General features: G+C 51.6%; 1 protein-coding gene across 2 annotated transcripts in view; it reads right to left on the minus strand.

The window, feature by feature from the left end:
• FARP2 (FERM, ARH/RhoGEF and pleckstrin domain protein 2) overlaps nt 1-20077 on the minus strand; it is a 100932-nt gene that overhangs the window by 43164 nt on the left and 37691 nt on the right. For both annotated transcript variants that reach the window (XM_042239310.1, XM_042239300.1), the window contains exons 3-7: nt 13412-13516; nt 11486-11528; nt 9972-10050; nt 7724-7821; nt 5173-5287 (exon numbers count right to left, since the gene is read on the minus strand). In XM_042239310.1, the coding sequence (XP_042095244.1) occupies nt 5173-5287; nt 7724-7821; nt 9972-10050; nt 11486-11528; nt 13412-13516 (440 nt within the window). The remainder of the gene's footprint in view (nt 1-5172; nt 5288-7723; nt 7822-9971; nt 10051-11485; nt 11529-13411; nt 13517-20077) is intronic.

Raw genomic sequence — 20077 nt, forward strand, 5'->3', positions numbered from 1 at the left:
AAAGCTCAACATTCAGAAAACTAAGATCATGGCAAATAGATGGGGAAACAATGGAAACAGTGTCAGACTTTATTTTGGGGGGCTCCAACATCACTGCAGATGGTGACTGCAGCCATGAAATTAAAAGACGCTTACTCCTTGGAAGAAAGGTTATGACCAACCTAGATAGCATATTCAAAAGCAGAGACATTACTTTGCTGACTAAGGTCCATATAGTCAAGGCTATGGTTTTTCCAGTGATCATGTATGGATGTGAGAGCTGGACTGTGAAGGAGGCTGAGCGCTGAAGAATGGATGCTTTTGAACTGTGGTGTTGGAGAAGACTCTTGAGAGTCCCTTGGACTGCAAGGAGATCCAACCAGTCCATTCTAAAGGAGATCAGCCCTGGGATTTCTTTGGAAGGACTGATGCTAAAGCTGAAACTCCAGTACTTTGGCCACCTCATGCGAAGAGTTGACTCACTGGAAAAGACTCTGATGTTGGGAGGGATTGGGGGCAGGAGGAGAAGGGGACGACCGAGGACGAGATGGCTGGATGGCATCACGGACTCAATGGACGTGAGTCTGAGCGAACTCTGGAAGTTGGTGATGGACAGGGAGACCTGGTGTGCTGCGATTCATGGGGTCGCAGAGAGTTGGACATGACTGAGCGACTGAACTGAACTGATAAAGACCTGCAAGACCTTCTAGAACTAACACCAAAAAATCATGTCCTTTTCATCATAGGGGACTGGAATGCAAAAGTAGGAAGTCAAGAAATACCTGGAGTAAAAGTCAGATTTGGCCTTGGAGTATAGAATGAAGCAGGGCAAAGGCTAACAGTTTTGCCAAGAAAACACACTGGTCATAGCAAACACCCTCTTCCAACAACACAAAAGATGACTCTACACATGGAAATCACCAGATGGCGAATACTGAAATCAGTTTGATTATATTCTTTGCAGCTGAAGATGGAGAAGCTCTATACAGTCAGCAAGAACAAGACCAGGAGCTGACTGTGACTCAGATCATGAACTCCTTATTGCCAAATTCAAACTTAAATTGAAGAAAGCAGGGAAAATCACTAGACCATTCAGGTATGACCTAAATCAAACTCCTTACGATTATACAGTGGAAGTGAGAAATAGATTCAAGGGCCTAGATCTGATAGATGGAGTGCCTGATGAAATATGGACAGAGGTTCATGACATTGTACAGCAGACAGGGATCAAGACCATCCCTAAGAAAAAGAAATGCAAAAATGCGAAATGGCTGTCTGGGGAGGCCTTCCAAATAGCTGTGAAAAGAAGAGAAGTGAAAAGCCAAGGAGAAAAGGAAAGATACACGCATCTGAATGCAGAGTTCCAGAGAATAGCAAGGAGAGATAAGAAAGCCTTCCTCAGTGATCAGTGCAAAGAAATAGAGGAAAATAATAGAATAGGAAAGACTAGAGATTCTTCAAGAAAGTTAGAGATACCAAGGGAACATTTCATGCAAAGATGAGCACAATAAAGGACAGAAATGGTCTGGACCTAACAGAAGCAGATTTTAAGAAGAGGCGGCAAGAATACACAGAACTATATAAAACGGATCTTCATGTCCCAGATAACCAGGATGGTGTGATCACTCACCTAGAGCTCGACATCCTACAGGGCAAAATCAAGTGGGCCTTAGGAAGCATCACTATGAACAAAGCTAGTGGAGGTGATGGAATTCCAGCTGAGGTTTTTTCCAGTCCTAAAAGATGATGCTGTGAAAGTGCTGCACTCAATATGCTAGCCAATTTGGAAAACTCAGCAGTGGCCACAGGACTGGAAAAGGTCCGTTTTCATTCCAATCCCAAAGAAAGGTAATGCCAAAGAATGCTCAAAGTACCACACAATTGCACTCATCTCTCATGCTAGTAAAGTAACGCTCAGAGTTCTCCATGCCAGGCTGCAAACGTGAACCAAGAACTTCCAGATGAGTCAAGCTGGATTTAGAAAAGGCAGAGGAACCAGAGGTTAAATTGCCAACATCTGCTGGATCATAGAAAAAGCAAGAGAATGCCAGAAAAACATCTACTTCTGCTTCATTGACTACACTAAAGCCTTTGACTGTGTGGATCACAACAAACTGTGGAAAATTCTTCAAGAGATGGAAATATCAGACCACCTTACCTGCCTCCTGAGAAATCTGTATGCAGGTCAAGAAGCAACAGTTAGAACCAGACATGGAACAATGGGCTGGTTCAAAATTGGGAAAGGAGGACATCAAGGCTGCATACTGTCACCGGCTTATTTAACTTCTACGCAGAGTTCAGTTCAGTTCACTTGCTCAGTCGTGTCTGACTCTGCAACCCCATGGACTGCAGCACGCCAGGCCTCCCCGTCCATCACCAGCTCCCGGAGCGTGCTCAAACTCACGTCCATCTAGTCAGTGATGCCACCCAACCATCTCATCCTCTGTCGTCCCCTTCTCCTCCTGCCTTCAGTCTTTGCCAGCATCAGGGTCTTTTCTAATGAGTTGACTCTTTGCATCAGGTGGCCAAAGTATTGGAGCTTCAGCTTCAGCATCAGTCCTTCCGATGAATATTCAGGACTGATCTCCTTAGGACTGACTGGTTTGATTTCGTTGCTGTGTACATCACGCAAAATGCCGGGCTAGAGGAAACACAAGCTGGAATCAAGACTGCTGGGAGAAATATCAGTAACCTCAGATACACAGATGACACCACCCTAATGGGAGAAAGTGAAGAGGAACTAAACAGCCTCTTGATGAAAGTGCAAGAGGAGAGTGAAAAAGCATGCTTAAAAATCAACATTCAAAAGACTAAGATCATGGCATCTCGTCCATCACTTCATGGCAAATAGGTGGGAAAACAATGGAAACTGTGACAGACTTTATTTTCCTGGGCTCCAAAATCACTGCAGATGGTGACCGCAGCCATGAAATTAAAAGACGCTTGCTCCTTGGAAGAAAAGCTGTGACCAACCTAGGGAGCACATTAAAAAGCAGAGAGATTACTTTGCTGACAAAGGTCCATCTAGTCAAGCTATGGCTTTTCCAGTGGTCATGTATGGATGTGAGAGTTGGACTATAAAGGAAGGTGAAGAATGGATGCTTTTGAACTGTGGTGTTGGAGAAGACTCTTGAGAGTCCCTTGAATTGCAAGGAGATCCAACCAGTCCATCCTAAAGGAGAGCAGTCCTGGGTGTTCACTGGGAGGACTGATGCTGAAGCTGAAGCTCCAATGCTAATAGTTTGGCCACCTGATGTGAAGAGTCAACTCATCCGAAAAAGACCCTGATGCTGGGAAAGGCTGAAGGCGGGAGGAGAGCGAGAAGACGAGATGGTTGCCTGGCATCACTGACTCGAGGGACACGAGCTTGAGCAAGCTCCAGAAGGTGGTGAAGGACAGGGAAGCCTGCCATCCCTCGGGTCGCCAAGAGTCAGGCGCAACCGACAACGGAGCAGCTGGCTGTACTACCTGTGTGTGCAGTGCCGCCTGAAGCTCACCTGCTTTACACACAGCAGCTGTACGTCTCGCCCGCCCGCCCCATGCCCCCTCCCCATCCCTCTCCCCACTGGCATCCACTAGTCTGTGGTCTGCATCACGCGTCTGTCTCTGCTTTGCTCTCCCCACTAGTTCGCTGTATTTGCAGGATTCCATATGTGAGTGAGGCCACGCAGCATCTCTTCTCTGTTTGGGTTCTCTCACTTGGCACAAGCCCCCCAGGTCCGTGCACACTGTTGCAGGTGGCAGGGTTTCTTTCTCACCGTGGCTGAGTAGTGCTCCACGGTGTGGGTGTACACATGTGCACACACCCACGTCTCCTTTGCCCACTCCTCTGCTGAGGTGTTTCCTGTCTTCTGCAGCGGCCTCTGGCAGGTGTGAGGCGGCGTCTCACTGTGGCTTTGCGGTGTGCCTCCCAGCTGCCTGTGGCGCTGAGCACCGTTCACGTGCCTTTGTTTCCTTAGAAAGATGTCTCCTCGGGTCCCCCGCTCAGTTTTCAATCAGGCTGCTTGCTTGTTCACGTTCAGCTGTAGGGATTCTGTGTGTATTTTGGATGCTGACTCCTTACCAGACGTATTTTCTCCTATTCGTAGGTAGCCTTTTGTTTTGTTGATAAGTTTCCTTTGCTGTGCAAAAGCTTTTTGGTTTTATTAGGTCCCATTTGCTAATTTTTGTTTGTTCCCCTGGCCTGAGGAGACAGACGGAGATCGATAGAGTTGACCCTTGAACAAATCAGGGGTTAGGGGCCCCAACCCTCTGCACACACCCGCCGTCGGCCCTCGGTATCCATGGTTCTACGTCTGAGAATTCAACCCGCCTCGGACCACCCAACGTAGCATCTGCTTCTGAAAACAGTCCGTGTGTGAGTGGACTTGCCAGGTGGAGCCTGTGTTGCTAAGGGTCCTGCTGTATTGCTCAAGCCCACACCCAAGAGCACACCGTCTGCTTTCTTCCAGGGGTTTCATGGTTTCAGGTTCTACAAGGCTCTTTCTGGCTCCACAGCTTGAACCGGGACTAGAGCCTCGGGTGCTGGCCGCCTGTACGGCCTCGGGTGCTGGCCGCCTGTACGGCCTCGGGTGCTGGCCGCCTGTAAGGCCTCGGGTGCTGGCCGCCTGTACGGCCCCAGGCTGTGGGCTCGGCGCATCCTTGCAGTTCAGCTTTGCAGTTCATTGTGGTTCATCCTTGTGGCTCCTCTTTGTGGTCCATCCTTGCGGTCCTCGCAGAGTGGGCTCCACCTGTCACTCCAGTCCACGGGTCACAGCTGCCAGGTCTGGAGGCCAGTGCCGCCCGACCAGACACGCAGAAGGCCCCTGTGGCTGCGAGCAGAACACGCGGGCAAGCGCCTCCCTCAGGAAGGGGGGACCTTCAGTGGTCTGACCTGGGTCTGCGTCACTGAAACCCGCCCCCACCCCGAGCCAACAGCAGGGCCTGCAGCAGAGCCTCACCCACAGGGCGTCGGTGCGTCTGCAGGCTCCCTCCCCGGGGCCAGGCCTCCAGGACCCTCCCCACCAGCAGCTCCCCAGTCTGGCCCAGCCTCTCCATCTTAGTCCCTCTTCGGTCACCCTCACCTCACCCCAGGGCTGCGGCACAGGTGACCCCACCCTGGACCCCCGACCCGGCGTGGCCGCCACAGGACCCGGTCTGCCCCGGGGAGGGGCAGGCGTGAGCATCGCCCGAGCCTGACGCCGCCGCACTCACGCGAGCTCGCGGTGAAATGCCAGGATCCTGTGCAGGGCGCGCTCCTGCCGCGGCACATACTCGCGGGTGCGCAGGTGCTCCCGGTCCAGCACCTCATCGTAGTCCCCGACTTCCGCTGAGGCGAGAGAGGAACAGTAGGCCATCTTAGCGCTTGCGTGAAAACACAAGCATGTCAATGCACAAACTAAAAGCAAAAACATTATTCTGATTCTGTAGTAAAAGAATATACCCCGCAAACAAAATCCTGAACTTGATTTCCCCAAATATCTTATGCTATTAGAGGCAGACACACAGGTGAAGGCAATTTCTCCTGCGTCCTGAACAGGAAGATGCTGGTGAGCAACGTGGGCGGCAGACCCCGAGCTGCTGTAGGCTACATTTTCCTCCATGCTTTCTGTCAGCTGTCTCAAGACCACTGCCCCCAGGATAAGGTCCTGTGTTTCATTTCGGGATAATGGATTTTAAATTGTTTTTTCCTTCAGGACTTCTCAAATTCTCAAGAAACAACGACTGTCTCTAGTTTCACGTATTTTAAGGCTTCATTTATTTGAAAAACAGTGGCTAGAGCCCAGTCATAAGCATACACTCTGGAGACAGTTTCGCCCTCACAGAAGGGCTGCAGGCACAGGACCAGGGCCTGCTTTCTCCACCCCGCACCCCGCACCCGGACCAGGACCGCCTGCTGCTGCGTCTGAGCTGCGGCACGGTGCGTCCTGGAAGCTGCCTGACGTGTCTCTGAAGCCAAGGACCAGGTAGAACCCTACAGCACATCTAGCCGCGTGCGTGCTCACCGGCCTCCAGTCTCCGCAGCACAGGCCCGAGGCGGACAAGTCACTGAGGGACACGTGAGCTGCACACACAGCCCTCAGGCAAGAGGCACCGCCAAATGGCGGTGTGCACAGAAGAGCCACCTTCCATCTGAGATGACCCGGGCCAACAAGCACTAAAAGACTCCTGAGAGTCCCTTGGACTGCAAGGAGATCCAACCTGTCAATCCTACAGGTAATCAGTCCTGAATACTCATAGGAAGGACTGATGCTGAAGCTGTTCTCCAATACTTTGGCCATCCAGTGAGAAGAGCCAACTCACTGGAAAAGCCCCCAATGCTGAGAGAGATTGAACGCAGGAGGAGAAGGGGACGACAGGAGATGAGACAGCTGGATGGCATCACCAACTCAATGGACGTGAGTTTGAGCAAACTCTGGGAGATAGTGAAGGACAGGGAACCCTGGCCACTCTGGAGTGTGGGCGCTGGACCACGGGGTCCCCGCTGCAGTCCATGGGGTCACACAGAGTCAGACACAACTTAACAACCAAATCACAATAAAGATGCTTCAACACTTGTGTTGCCAACTGTGGACAAGACCCACCTGGCAGGATGGCAAACCTCTGAGAACACTTGCTGTTTGGAGATGGTGTGTCAGGGAGGGACCAAGGAAGGCACAAACCCTACGGTCCTAACATGCCGGAGCCTCTCTCTGCCCTGGTTCCTGCATCCACACTCCAGAGCGTCCACTCTACACTGAAGACGCGGCCCAGTGCCCACACTCCAGAGCGTCCACTCTACACAGAAGACGCGGCCCAGCGCCCACACTCCAGAGCGTCCACTCTACACAGAAGACGCGGTCCAGCGCCCACACTCGAGCGTCCACTCTACACTGAAGACGCGGCCCAGCGCCCACACTCCAGAGCGTCCACTCTACACAGAAGACACGGCCCAGCGCCCACACTCCAGAGCGTCCACTCTACACAGAAGACGCGGCCCAGCGCCCACACTCGAGCATCCACTCTACACTGAAGACGCGGCCCAGCCCAGCGCCCACACTCCAGAGCGTCCACTCTACACTGAAGACGCGGCCCAGCGCCCACACTCCAGAGCGTCCACTCTACACAGAAGACGCGGTCCAGCGCCCACACTCCAGAGCGTCCACTCTACACTGAAGACGTGGCCCAGCGCCCACACTCCAGAGCGTCCACTCTACACTGAAGACGCGGCCCAGCGCCCACACTCCAGAGCGTCCACTCTACACAGAAGACACGGCCCAGCGCCCACACTCCAGAGCGTCCACTCTACACTGAAGACGCGGCCCAGCGCCCACACTCCAGAGCGTCCACTCTACACAGAAGACACGGCCCAGCGCCCACACTCCAGAGCGTCCACTCTACACTGAAGACGCGGCCCAGTCCAGGAGCCTTCTGGGTCTCCTCCTTTCTGTCCTGCACAGGGGCAGCACACACTTGCTTCCCACAGCCTCCCCTCACGCTCCTCCCAGCTCATGTCTGAAGTCACATAACGTTTCATGCTCTGAAGCATCAGCCGCTGAGATACTGGAGGGTCTTCTCTGTCCTCCCCCTGCCTTGCGCAGGGGCTGTGATATCACCCCAGAGTCGGGGTACAGCCTGGAGCCCAAACTGGAGGTCTGAGGCCAAGGGAGACCGCTGGGGTCTTGCACAGCCTGTCTCCCTCCCAGGCAGGAAGCTAGCCTTTAGCCCCTCAGAAGAACCTGGGCACAGCGGGTCCCGTGAGTGTGGGTCGCGTGGGGACACTCACCCTGCAGGAGATGGGACGCCAGGAGGGCAGCCGTGGTGTCCGTGCAGGTCAGACGCTCCTCCAGAAGGTCTCTCTTGAGCTGCAGGGCGAACAAGTATCTAGGAGGAGGCAGAAGCACAGAAATCAGGCCCCAGGCTCCTGGGACACGACACACGCCCCCCACATCGCAGGAAGACACACAGCCCTGCCGCACGGAGCAGACGGAGCCAGGCGGCCTGGCCCCACAGAGCTCGGCATCCACATGATGGGCAGCACACCACACGCCGGGCACCAGACCACCCGGAGCTGCGCTTTCAAGGGGGCAGCTCAGAAACTCGCGCTCCTCGTGTTACACAGACGGAACCACACGCACGGTTCTGCGAGAAGCAGCAGAAAGAGCCGACGAGGGCAGAGCGTCAGGTGTGGCTGTGAGTCTCAAAGAGGCGGGCAGCACCCGGTCTTGGCTCGAGCCTGAGACACAGGCACCCTGAATTAAGGGGTGAGAGTAGCAGGGGCTGGGTTGACACGGTTTACACACCCACTCACTCCAGCAGTGAGCAGCCCCGAGCACACGGGTGCTCCAGGCGCTGGAGACAGCAGGGGAGCAGTGCCGCCACCCCGTCCCTCTCGGGGCTCCCACGCCAACGGCAGTACCAGCGCCTTCTGGGCTCACACCGGAAATGTGCGTCCCCCGCCTCAAGCAGTCCCACTCCATGAACTTCTCTACAGAAATGTTTCCAGAGCTCACGAAGATGTGTGCAGGAGGACACTTAGCTGCAGCTCCACAGCAGAGAACAGCTGGACACAACCCAGACCTGCCCCGACAAGAGGCTGCTTCAAAGCCGGAGGCAGCCACGCACACTGACGCGAAGGGCGTCCAGGGCAGGCAGCGGGCACGCAGGGGAGAGAAGGAGACCCACCCGCGGCTCCGCGTGTGCAGTCTGACGCTGCTTTCTAAGACACTCATTTAAGGCCCGGCGCGGGCACTCCACCTGGAGGACACAGCCCCGTGTCAGTCCTTCAGGGGCCAGGGCAGCATGCGGTGAAGAGGCATGCCGACTTTTTACTCCACGTAACTTTGTCTTAAAGCTTTTCCCCTTTTACCACAGGTATGTCGTTTTTTAATAAATAAAACAAAGACCTTCTGCATAAACTCGGCTTGGCCCCAGGACAGAATTAGGCTGACACTTCCTGTTGCTCACAGTTGTCGAGGCATATATATTTAAAAGTGGTTCCCGAAAAGGGACTTCATGGTAAATGTCAGGCATTTAATGCACCGTTAGGATAAGCTCAGTCATATTTTCTGCTGTCCCTGGGGTCGGCCTCCCTCCTGTGAAGACTTGAGGCTGGAGCCACGTGGTCTAAGCTTCCCTGCAGCCCAGCCTGTGGCTCGTGACAGGGGAACAGTCGGCAGAGACCCAGGCAGCGGGTCCAAGGCCCAGAGGGTCTGGGTGCAAGTCCACGCTGGGCCAGGGAGCCACTCCGTGACCACTGCGCCTTCACTGCAGTCTTCTTTTCACTTGTATCCAAGTCTGGGTTTTCACTTGATTTTTAGGTTTTTTGCTTTATTCCTCGTGATAAAGTCGGTACATAAAACACAAGGGAAAAAACCACTTCCATAGTCTTAATACGCAGGTCAAACGACTGCAAACACTTTCAATCATTTCTGCAAACAATCAATTGTGAATTTAAAAAAGCAGCAGGAGAGAGACCCCCTGGAGAATTTCTGCTCCGTATACTCCTAAAGACTTTCACAGTTGGTCCTTCTCCCAGCTAAAGTCATTTCGTTGATAAAATAGTAAAGGAATGGGCAGAACTCCTACAAACTTCGTGCAAGCGTGCTAAGTCGCTCCAGTCGTGTCTGACTCTGTGCGACCCTATGGACTGCAGCCCACCAGGCTCCTCTGTCCGTGGGATTCTCCAGGCAAGACTACTGGAGTCGGTTGCCATGCCCTTCTCCAAACTTCGTGCACACACACAAATCTAGGCTCATCTGGAGAATGTCTGTTCAGCAGTACCCCAACACCCCACTTTTAATTCTCAGATTTGTACCACAAACTTTCTTCTAAACCCTATTTGCATTTGGGTCTGTGAGGAGTTAACCCCAACAATGCTTCCTCTAGCTGGAACACTCCGGTCCCAGCTTGGACATGGACACTGGGCTGCTTCTCTGTGCGGAGGGCCCTGACCAGGCGCCCAGGGACACGCAGGTGCTGCAGAGGGCGAGCGGGGCCCGCTCCCGGCGGCTCCCGTCACTCAGGCTCTTTACCGTGTGTATTCCTCTTGCAACTGACCCGGGTCCGGTGGGAAGAACTTCACCGCCAGGCGAAGCAGTGCACTCTTCGGTCCTGCAGAGAGAAACATTTACAGTCCACAAACAAGCCACTCTCTGTATTTGCCATCTCTCTGCATGTTCTGGCATAACTGAACTGGTGCTTTCAAATGGACTGTTAGAGCAAGTCTTTTCAAGTAAGAGGATATTAAGACACTTCCTGTGCATGGAGTTATTAGTCCTAAGTACTGGGCACACGTAGCAAAGAAAAAAATGAGAGAACTTTTGTATTAAGCAGAGGTTACTGAAAGTTTGAAACCCTAAAAAAAAAGACTGCACATTAAAATCTTAAAATATATTCTTTTTATTTTAGGAGTAAGAAAGTGATAAAAAATTACAGTGTTTATACTAATAGTAGTAGCAATAATTTAAAAAGCCTGGGAGCTCCCAGGTGGCCTAGTGGCTATGATTCCGGGCTTTCACTGCCAGGGCCTGGTTTCAACCCCTGGTCAGGGAAATGAGATCCCATGAGCAGAGTGGCAAAGCCAAAAAATAAAAATAAATAAAAAATTAAAAGGCTGTTATTCTTTAAATCCTTATACACTTTAGAGAAAGAAAAATGTTATCATTCAATATACGAAACTAGGACAGCCTGATTACTGTAACGGAAAAAGCATCAGATATTAGCTCATCTGAGTATTTAAGCATTATTGAAGTTTTATAATAACACAGTCATGTAATTTTCACCAACAGAAAGGAGGAACTGCTTTGCTAAAATCGGAGAAGGCGATGGCGCCCCACTCCAGTGCTCTTGCCTGGAAAATCCCATGTGCGGAGGAGCCTCGTGGGCTGCAGTCCATGGGGTCACTAACAGTCGGACACAACTGAGCGAATTTACTTTCACTTTTCACTTTCATGCACTGGAGAAGGAAGTGGCAACCCACTCCAGTGTTCTTGCCTGGAGAATCCCAGGGACGGGGGAGCCTGGTGGGCTGCCGTCTGTGGGGTCGCACAGAGTCGGACACGACTGAAGCGACGCAGCAGCAGCAGCGGCAGCAGCTCTGCTAACACGCTACAGCAATTGAAATGGTCTTGGCTTCTAAGCGAACAGAAGTTCCTTCCATAATCCTCTCCCCCTCAATTTAGTTCTAAAAATGTTACAGGTGAGTTCAAATGACTGGAGATGTCACCCTGAATGTCCTTTCAGAACTAGAAGCTGCACACTTATTTTGCATATTGGCCAAAAATGGGAGCAATATTGACCAGCGTATCCTATTTCTCCCACAGGTGAGGCAGGTAACCAAGAACTAGCTGAGTTAAGTGATGGCCCGCCCTCCACGTCTCACAGCTCGAAGCTAACTGGCGGAGCGGCCTCCAGGTGCAGCTGCTGCGGGAGGCGCTTCACTGCCACCCCAAGGTGATGACCTCGGTCGTCTGCGCCTTGAATCTGAACAGTCAAGGAAAAGCATCTTAGATGAGCAGAATTTTAAAGAGTTAAAAAAAGGACTTACTTTGTACTTGTCTAATGATGGGTTTCATAGGTTCAAGCCAGATCTAAAGAGAATTTAAGAAAAGATATCAAATTCATTAACTTACTTCACTGTTTAATCAGTATATTACAAAATACAAAAATATTTATATTTAAGACAAACATTTAAAGGAGGAACATCCCCCCAGGTCGAATCTTGATACAACAGACACCAAGTCCCACGGGGAGGGCTGCAAACCACCGGCCACAGGCACAGGGTGCACTGTTGCTGGGCCGAGGGGACCCAGAGCTCTGCATATGTGTGTGCATGGAGGGGTGTGTGTGTGTGTGTGTATGGTGTGGTGTGTGTGTGTGTGTGGTGTGTGTAATGTGGTATGTGTGTGTAGTGTGTGTGTATATGGCGTGTGGTGTGAGTGTGGTATGTGTGCATGGTGTGTGGTGTGTGTGGGTGTGATGTGTGTCTGTGTGATGTCTGTGTGGTATGTGTGTGTGATGTCTGTGTGTGGTGTGTGTGTGTGTGTATGGCGTGTGGTATGTGGGGTGTGTGTGTGTGTGGTGTGTCTGAGTGTGTGTGTGATGTGTGGTGTATGGTATGCGTGTGGTTTTTGTGTGTGTGTGGTGTGACTGTGGTGTGTGCGTGTGTGGTGTGTGGTATGTGTGTGATGTCTGTGTGTTGTGTGTGTGGGGTGTGGTATGGGTGTGAGTGTGTGGTGTGAGTGTGGTGTGTGTGCGGTGTGTGGTGTGAGTGTGGTGTGTGTGTATATGGCGTGTGGTGTGTGTCTGTGGTGTGTGGTGTGGTGTGAGAGTGTGTGTGTGGTGTGTCTGAGTGTGTGTGTGATGTGTGGTATGAGTATGGGGTGTGTGTGTGTGTGTGTGGTGTGGTGTGTGGTGTGAGTATATGTGTGTGGATGGTGTGTGGTGTGCGTGTGTGGTGTGTCTGAGTGTGTGTGATGTGTGGTATGAGTATGGGGTGTGTGTGTGTGTGTGGTGTGGTGTGTGTGTGGTGTGGTGTGTGTGTGTGTATGGCATGTGGTGTGTGGTGTGTGTGTGTATGGCGTGTGTTGTGTGTGTGTGGTGTGGTGTGTGTGTGTGTGGTGTGTCTGAGTGTGTGTGTGATGTGTGGTATGAGTATGGGGTGTGTGTGTGTGTGGTGTGGTGTGGTGTGCGTGTGATGTCTGTGTGGTGTGTGTGTGGTGTGTGGTGTGAGTGTGTGTGTGATGTGAGTGTGGTATGTGTGCAGGGTGTGTGGTGTGTGTGGGTGTGAGTGTATGTAGGGGGTATCTGCTAAGTCCAAGCCCACGTCAGGCGCCCACTGCCTCTGTGAGCAGCAAGCTGACGAGAGGACCGCTGCGTGATGGGGCGGCCACGGCTCCACGACGCCGACGCGCTTCTGAACTAGCAGGTCACTTGGGTTCCTGTAAACACTCAAGCTCCACACCTTGACTGTTCATCCATTAAGTAAAGTGAGCATAACCAGTTTAGTAGAGCAGTTTGCTCAAATCTACCCTTGAAACAACGAATTGGAAAAGCCCCTGATGCTGGGAAAGACTAAAGGCAGGAGGGGAAGAGGAGGACAGAGGATGAGATGGCGGGATGGCATCACCGACTCAGCGGACACGAGTTTGAGCGCGCTCCAGGAGATGGTTAAGGACAGGGAGGCCTGGCGTGCTGCACTCCATGGGGTCGCAGAGAGTCGGACACGACTGAGCGACTGAACAACTGTTGAAACGAGCATCGCAGAAGGTATGTGCTACTTGCTTTTGTAACTTGTGCAGAAGAGGTTCCTTTGTAGCTGAACAGAGGGCATTTTGACGGTGCAGTCTGAGGGTCACAGTGTGCCCTGCTGGCATCGTGCCAGCCGGTCCCGGGGCACTGGCCCAGGAGCACCGCCGTCAGCATCCGGCCGCTCATCCAGACCCTCTTTTCGAAAACACACCACGGCACGTACCCAGCAGGACTGCACGTTCTGAAACTCCAGGCCGAAGTAGTCACACTCTATGAGATTCAAGCGCTGCCACACCCGCGTCAGTAGCACCTGGCCATCGCACTTAGGCTGTGAGGGGAGAAAGCGGGAGGAGGGTTAGTCGCACGGCCTTCAGCAACAAGGGCCACCCCGCGGGCAAAACCTGGCTTCATGGAATTCTTGCTTCCCTCTCCCTTCTGTTGAGGTTCACAAACTGTCATGGGGCTAACAAATGACACAGGCTCTCCCTTCCCAGAAACTGACGTCCAGTGAAGCTGAAAAGGCCTCCATCTGACATTCTCAGAGTGCGCTTAGTTACATTCTTTCGTAACTGTAAGGTTCAGTTCAGTTCAGTCGCTCAGTCGTGTCCGACTCTGCAACCCCATGAATCGCAGCACGCCAGGCCTCCCTGTCCATCACCATCTCCCCGAGCTCACTCAGACTCATGTCCATCGAGTCGGTGATGCCATCCAGCCATCTCATCTTCTGTCGTCCCCTTCTCCTCCTGCCCCCAGTCTCAGCATCAGAGTCTTTTCCAATGAGTCAACTCTTCGCATGAGGTGGCCAAAGTACTGGAGTTTCAGCTTTAGCATCAGTCCTTCCAAAGAAATCCCAGGGCTGACCTCCTTCAGAATGGACTGGTTGGATCTCCTTGCAGTCCAAGGGACTCTCAAGAGTCTTCTCCAACACCACAGTTTAAAAGCATCAATTCTTCGGTGTTCAGCCTTCTTCACAGTCCAACTGTCACATCCATACGTGACCACAAGGAAAACCATAGCCTTGACTAGACGGACCTTAGTCGGCAAAGTAATGTCTTTGCTTTTGAATATACTATCTAGGTTGGTCATAACTTTTCTTCCAAGGAGTAAGCGTCTTTTAATTTCATGGCTGCAGTCACCATCTGCAGTGATTTTGGAGCCCCCACAAAATAAATCTGACGCTGTTTCCCCATCTATTTGCCATGAAGTAATGGGATCAGATGCCATGATCTTCGTTTTCTGAATGTTGAACTTTAAGCCAACTTTTCACTCTCCACTTTCACTTTCATCAAGAGGCTTTTTAGCTCCTCTTCACTTTCTGCCATAAGGGTGGTGTCATCTGCATATCTGAGGTTATTGATATTTCTCCCGGCAATCTTGATTCCAGCTTGTGTTTCTTCCAGCCCAGCGTTTCTCATGATGTACTCTGCATATCAGTTAAATAAGCAGGGTGACAATATACAGCCTTGATGTACTCCTTTTCCTATTTGGAACCAGTCTGTTGTTCCATGTCCAGTTCTAACTGTTGTTTCCTGACCTGCATGCAGATTTCTCAAGAGGCAGGTCAGGTGGTCTGGTATTCCCGTCTCTTTCAGAATTTTCCACAGTTTATTGTGATCCACACAGTCAAAGGCTTTGGCATAGTCAATAAAGCAGAAATAGATGTTTTTCTGGAACTCTCTTGCTTTTTCGATGATCCAGAGGATGTTGGCAATTTGATCTCTGGTTCCTCTGCCTTTTCTAAAACCAGCTTGAACATCAAGAAGTTCATGGTTCACATATTGTTGAAGCCTGGCTTGGAGAATTTTGAGCATTACTTTACTAGCGTGTGAGATGAGTGCAATTTTGTGGTAGTTTAAGCATTCTTTGGCATTGCCTTTCTTTGTAATTGGAATGAAAACTGACCTTTTCCTGTCCTGTGGCCACTGCTGAGTTTTCCAAATTTGCTGGCATATTGAGTGCAGCACTTTCACAGCATCCTCTTTCAGGATTTGAAACAGCTCAACTGGAATTCCGTCACCTCCACTAGCTTTGTTTGTAGTGATGCTTTCTAAGGCCCACTTGACTTCACATTCCAAGATGTCTGGCTCTAGATTAGTGATCACACCATCGTGATTATCTGGGTCACGAAGATATTTTTTGTACAGTTCTTCCGTGTATTCTTGCCACCTCTTCTTAATATCTTCTGCTTCTGTTAGGTCCAGACCATTTCTGTCCTTTATCGAGCCCATTTTGCATGAAGTGTTCCCTTGGTATCTCTAATTTTCTTGAAGAGGTCTCTAGTCTTTCCCATTCTGTTGTTTTCCTCTATTTCTTTGCATTGATCGTTGAAGAAGGCTTTCTTATCTCTTCTTGCTATTCTTTGGAACTCTGCATTCAGATGCTTATATTTTTCCTTTTCTCCTTTGCTTTTCACCTCTCTTCTTTTCACAGCTATTTGTAAGGCCTCCCAGACAGCCATTTTGCTTTTTTGCATTTCTTTTCCACGGGGATGGTCTTGCTCCCTGTCTCCTGTACAGTGTCACGAACCTCATTCCATAGTTCATCAGGCACTCTATCTATCAGATCTAGGCTCTTAAATCTAGCTAAATCTATTTAACTGTAAGGTTATAGGAACCATTTTTAGCCTCAGTAAACATTTCATCAAAGGATCCTGACATTTACTAAAAATGAGTCTCGTGTCCACGTCTGCTGGGGACCCCAGCGGTAACACAGTGTCTGGCCGCCCCTCACACGGCCAGAGGGCAGCCCCTACTCTGCTCACAAAGATGAGTTCCAGCGGACCAAAGGCTGGAGGAACACAGAGGAGGCTGCGTCTGTGGCCTCCGGGTGAGGAGAGTCCCCTAAGCAGAGCACAAAGGAGAGAGATTCGATGAAACAAAAATAACATTTTCTGAAAAGAAAGATGCTGATCAAAGTTACAATCCTGAACCACGCTGAAAAACTCGTGTCTCACGCTGCTCTGATGACCTGTGTGAAGAAACACGCATGGCTTCAGGCACACAAAGGAACTCAAGCCCTCTGGCGATACGGAAACGAAAACGGCGAGGGATGCCTTTGCAACCATCAAACAGGTTACGACGACGCTGCCAGCGAGTGGCGTGGCTGCAGGGAGACCACATTCACTGCCCGGATGGCGTGAAAACACCTCATACTCACCTTCGCCCCAGCAGCTCCACTTCAGCTTCCTTCGGCAGGTAACCCAGAGCAGCTGCAGAGCTAACAGGCAAGGACAGACGGGCAGAGAACTCTAGGACGAGAACTGATGGATGCGTCCATAATTAAGTTACACAGCCCTCTGAGAAGAACATGGAACTCTTATGGACCATCATGGAACAGAGTCAAGCCAACAGTTCAGTCAAGAAAAGGAGCTTCCGTCTCTATACACTGTGACTCCCTTTCATAAAACACACGCTACCAACACACCACAGAGAAAGCTCAGCCTACCAAGACACCACAGAGACAACACACCCTACCAACACACCAGAGACAGCTCAGCCTACCAACACACCACAGACAGCTCACCCTACCAAGACACCACAGAGACAGCTCAGCCTACCAACACACCAGAGACAGCTCAGCCTACCAACACACCACAGACAGCTCACCCTACCAAGACACCACAGAGACAACACACCCTACCAACACACCAGAGACAGCTCAGCCTACCAACACACCACAGACAGCTCAGCCTACCAAGACACCACAGAGACAGCTCAGCCTACCAACACACCACAGACAGCTCAGCCTACCAAGACACCACAGAGACAGCTCAGCCTACCAACACACCACAGAGACAGCTCAGTCTACCAACACACCACAGAGACAGCTCACCCCACTAACTCACCACAGAGACAGCTCAGCCTACCAACACACCACAGAGACAGCTCACCCCACTAACTCACCACAGAGACAGCTCACCCTACCAAGACACCACAGAGACAGCTCAGCCTACCAACACACCACAGAGACAGCTCAGCCTACCAACACACCACAGAGACAGCTCAGCCTACCAACACACCACAGAGACAGCTCACCCCACCAACTCACCACAGAGACAGCTCAGCCTACCAACACACCACAGAGACAGCGCACCCCACCAACGCAGAGCAGAGACAGCTCAGCCTACCAAGACACCACAGAGACAGTGCACCTCCCAACACACCACAGAGACAGTGTACCCCACCAACTCACCACAGAGACAGCTCACCCCACCAACACAGAGCAGAGACAGGTCACCCTCCCAACACACCACAGAGAGAGCTCAGCCTACCAACACACCACAGAGACAGTGCACCCCACCAACACAGAGCAGAGACAGCGCACCCCACCAACTCACAGCAGAGACAAGCCGTGGAGGCTGTGCTGTGTCTCAAGGGGCTGAGCAGAATTGGGGGATGGGGTGTGCCTGCCACGCTCACCTCAATTAACTAGTCCTAGATGTGAAAGTCTGAATATTCCATCAGCTTGGCATGTCATTTGTGCAGTTAGGATATAATACATGTAAGTGGGGTGAGAGGAACACATCCACATTTAACCACCAGATTTTTTCCCTGTGTGCTCGGGAGGTGCTGAGGCTCCGAAATGAGAACTGTTATTTGAAGGAATAGAAACCTGTCCTTCATCATAAGCAGAGATGCTCACAGAGAACCATGGAATGAACACTTTGTCAGGACAGAAAAGTGAACTCAAAGTGACCTCCCTGAAGATACAGTTCACAGAGAACACAGACGCAGGCCTTCCAGGCCAAGGCCCTGTGACGTCAGCCCTACAAGCTTCACGGCTCAACCCTGACTAGAAAGGCACTGCAAAGAAAATGGGATTTGGGTACGAGATGAGGCAGTCACTGTACAGACATCAGTGGCCTTTTCAGGACAGAGACGAGGAGACAGCCGTGTCTGGAACAGCGATGAAAAAGCTGCAACATCTTGGAATAAACTTCCGATAAAGGAGAGCCTTATGGAGAAAAGTTTAAAAACATGATTAGGAGACAGAATCGGGGCAGAGGTAGACAGAGTTCCACCTTCCTGCAGAGATACCTGCAGGAAGATGAGTCCTCCTCTGCGGCCCCAGACTCCTGGCAGCCCTAAGAAAAGGACCAAGAGGGTTCTTTAAGGAAACGGTCGGCTCATTCCACAGCTGATATATTACTTTCTTTAGGATGCAAGGATGGTCAAGAAAATTCTGAAAAAGAAAAGTGAGAGAGGATGAGCCTTAGCAGATAGTCAAATTGTTGAGAAACCATAGTAATGAAAACATCAGGTGCACGTCCACACAGACGAATCAGGGGAACGCAGTGAGACGTGAAGAAATAAACCCAAATACATAAAACAGGCGACTGTCTGGTAACAGTGACGTTTCAGATCAACCAGCGGGAGGAAACAGACTATTCCATAAATGTTATTGGGTTTCCATCTGGAAAAAGAGAGGTGCATCCTTATGTCACATACTAATTTAAAGATGAATAAAATACCTAAACACATAAGCACCTACCCAGGGAGGGCCTGCAGTGAGGCGGACCTGCGTGGCACTCTGCGTGGGAGAAGACCACTGCAGCAGCCAGCAGCCGCCGCAGGTGGACTGAGAGCCTGGACCCTGACACGGAAACATCTGCACGCAAGGAAACCGTAGTTGAAAGACTTCTTCAAAGACGAGCAGGAAACTTTCAGAGCTCACATCGCAAAGGGCTAATTTCTCTCAAACACGCAAACTGCATCCAAATAGAAAATGGGCACAAGGACAGGCTGTTGACAGAAAGCGGAAACCTAGGCGGCGTTCAGACAGAGTCAGAGAAACGCAGAGAAGCTGCACGGAGCCCCGCCTCCTGTCCACCAGATGCGTGGGCAGCGGGCAGGCGCCGCGCCAGGGAGCGGAGGAGCCAGGCCCCCGTGGGGCAGGGGGAGCAAACAGGGCAGCCAGCCACCAAGACTGAAATGTCTGCAGTGCTCTCCAAGCCCCCACTCCAAGGAGGTCTCTCGGGACCTCCCCGGGTGGGACTCCACGCCCTCACTGCTGAGGGGCACGGGCCCATCCCCGGAGGGGACTAAGATCCCGCAAGGCACACGGAACGGGCCCAAAAGAAGTATTTCACAGGTGCTGAACTACGTGTGTGGAACAACGCTCGCCACCACAGTGCTTCTCACAGCAGACGATTAGGGCACCCCAAAACTGCAGCACAGGCCGGGCTGCCAAGCCGCTCTCTGCACGGAAGTGAGAGGACCACCAAGCTAAACTGTGAGAACACAGCCAGCTACAGAACAGCGCACGCGCGCCACTGCGCGGAGACACAGGCACAGGTGCAGCCTGCAAACACATGTGCGGACTGCAGGGGAACGCAGGCTCTCCTCGGAGGGCACAGCAAGCCAGGAACGCCCGCTGGTTCTGGAGGGTTGAGCCCCGTGACACAAGACGCTGAACCGCAGAAGAATGGCTGGATAAATGGACCGCCTGAAAACCAGGCGTCTGCACATCACAGGACACCGGCAGGGCATGAACATGGCAAGTGATAAACTAGAAGACGTTTGCAACACAGAAGTCCAACAAAGGTCCACAAATCGTAAGGGAAAGGTGGACAGTCCATCTAAAGAGAAGTGGGAAAGACATTTGAATAGGCACTCTCAAAGAACATATTTCATAGCCAACACACAGTGAGAAGGGGGCTTCCCAGGCGGCTCAGTGGTAAAGAACCTGCCTGACAATGCAGGAGATGCAGTTGCGACCCCTCGGTCAGGAAGACCCCCTGGAGGAGGGCCTGGCAACCCATTCCAGTACTCTTGCCTGGAGAATCCCATGGACAGAGGAGCCTGGCAGGCTACAGTCCACGGGGTCACAAAGCGTCGGACAGCACTGAGCAACTAAACACCAGCTGCACCGACCCAGGGTAGCCCATGCT

This window comes from Ovis aries, chromosome 1 (assembly GCF_016772045.2).
Source record: "Ovis aries strain OAR_USU_Benz2616 breed Rambouillet chromosome 1, ARS-UI_Ramb_v3.0, whole genome shotgun sequence".
NCBI classification, from domain to species: Eukaryota; Metazoa; Chordata; class Mammalia; order Artiodactyla; family Bovidae; genus Ovis; species Ovis aries.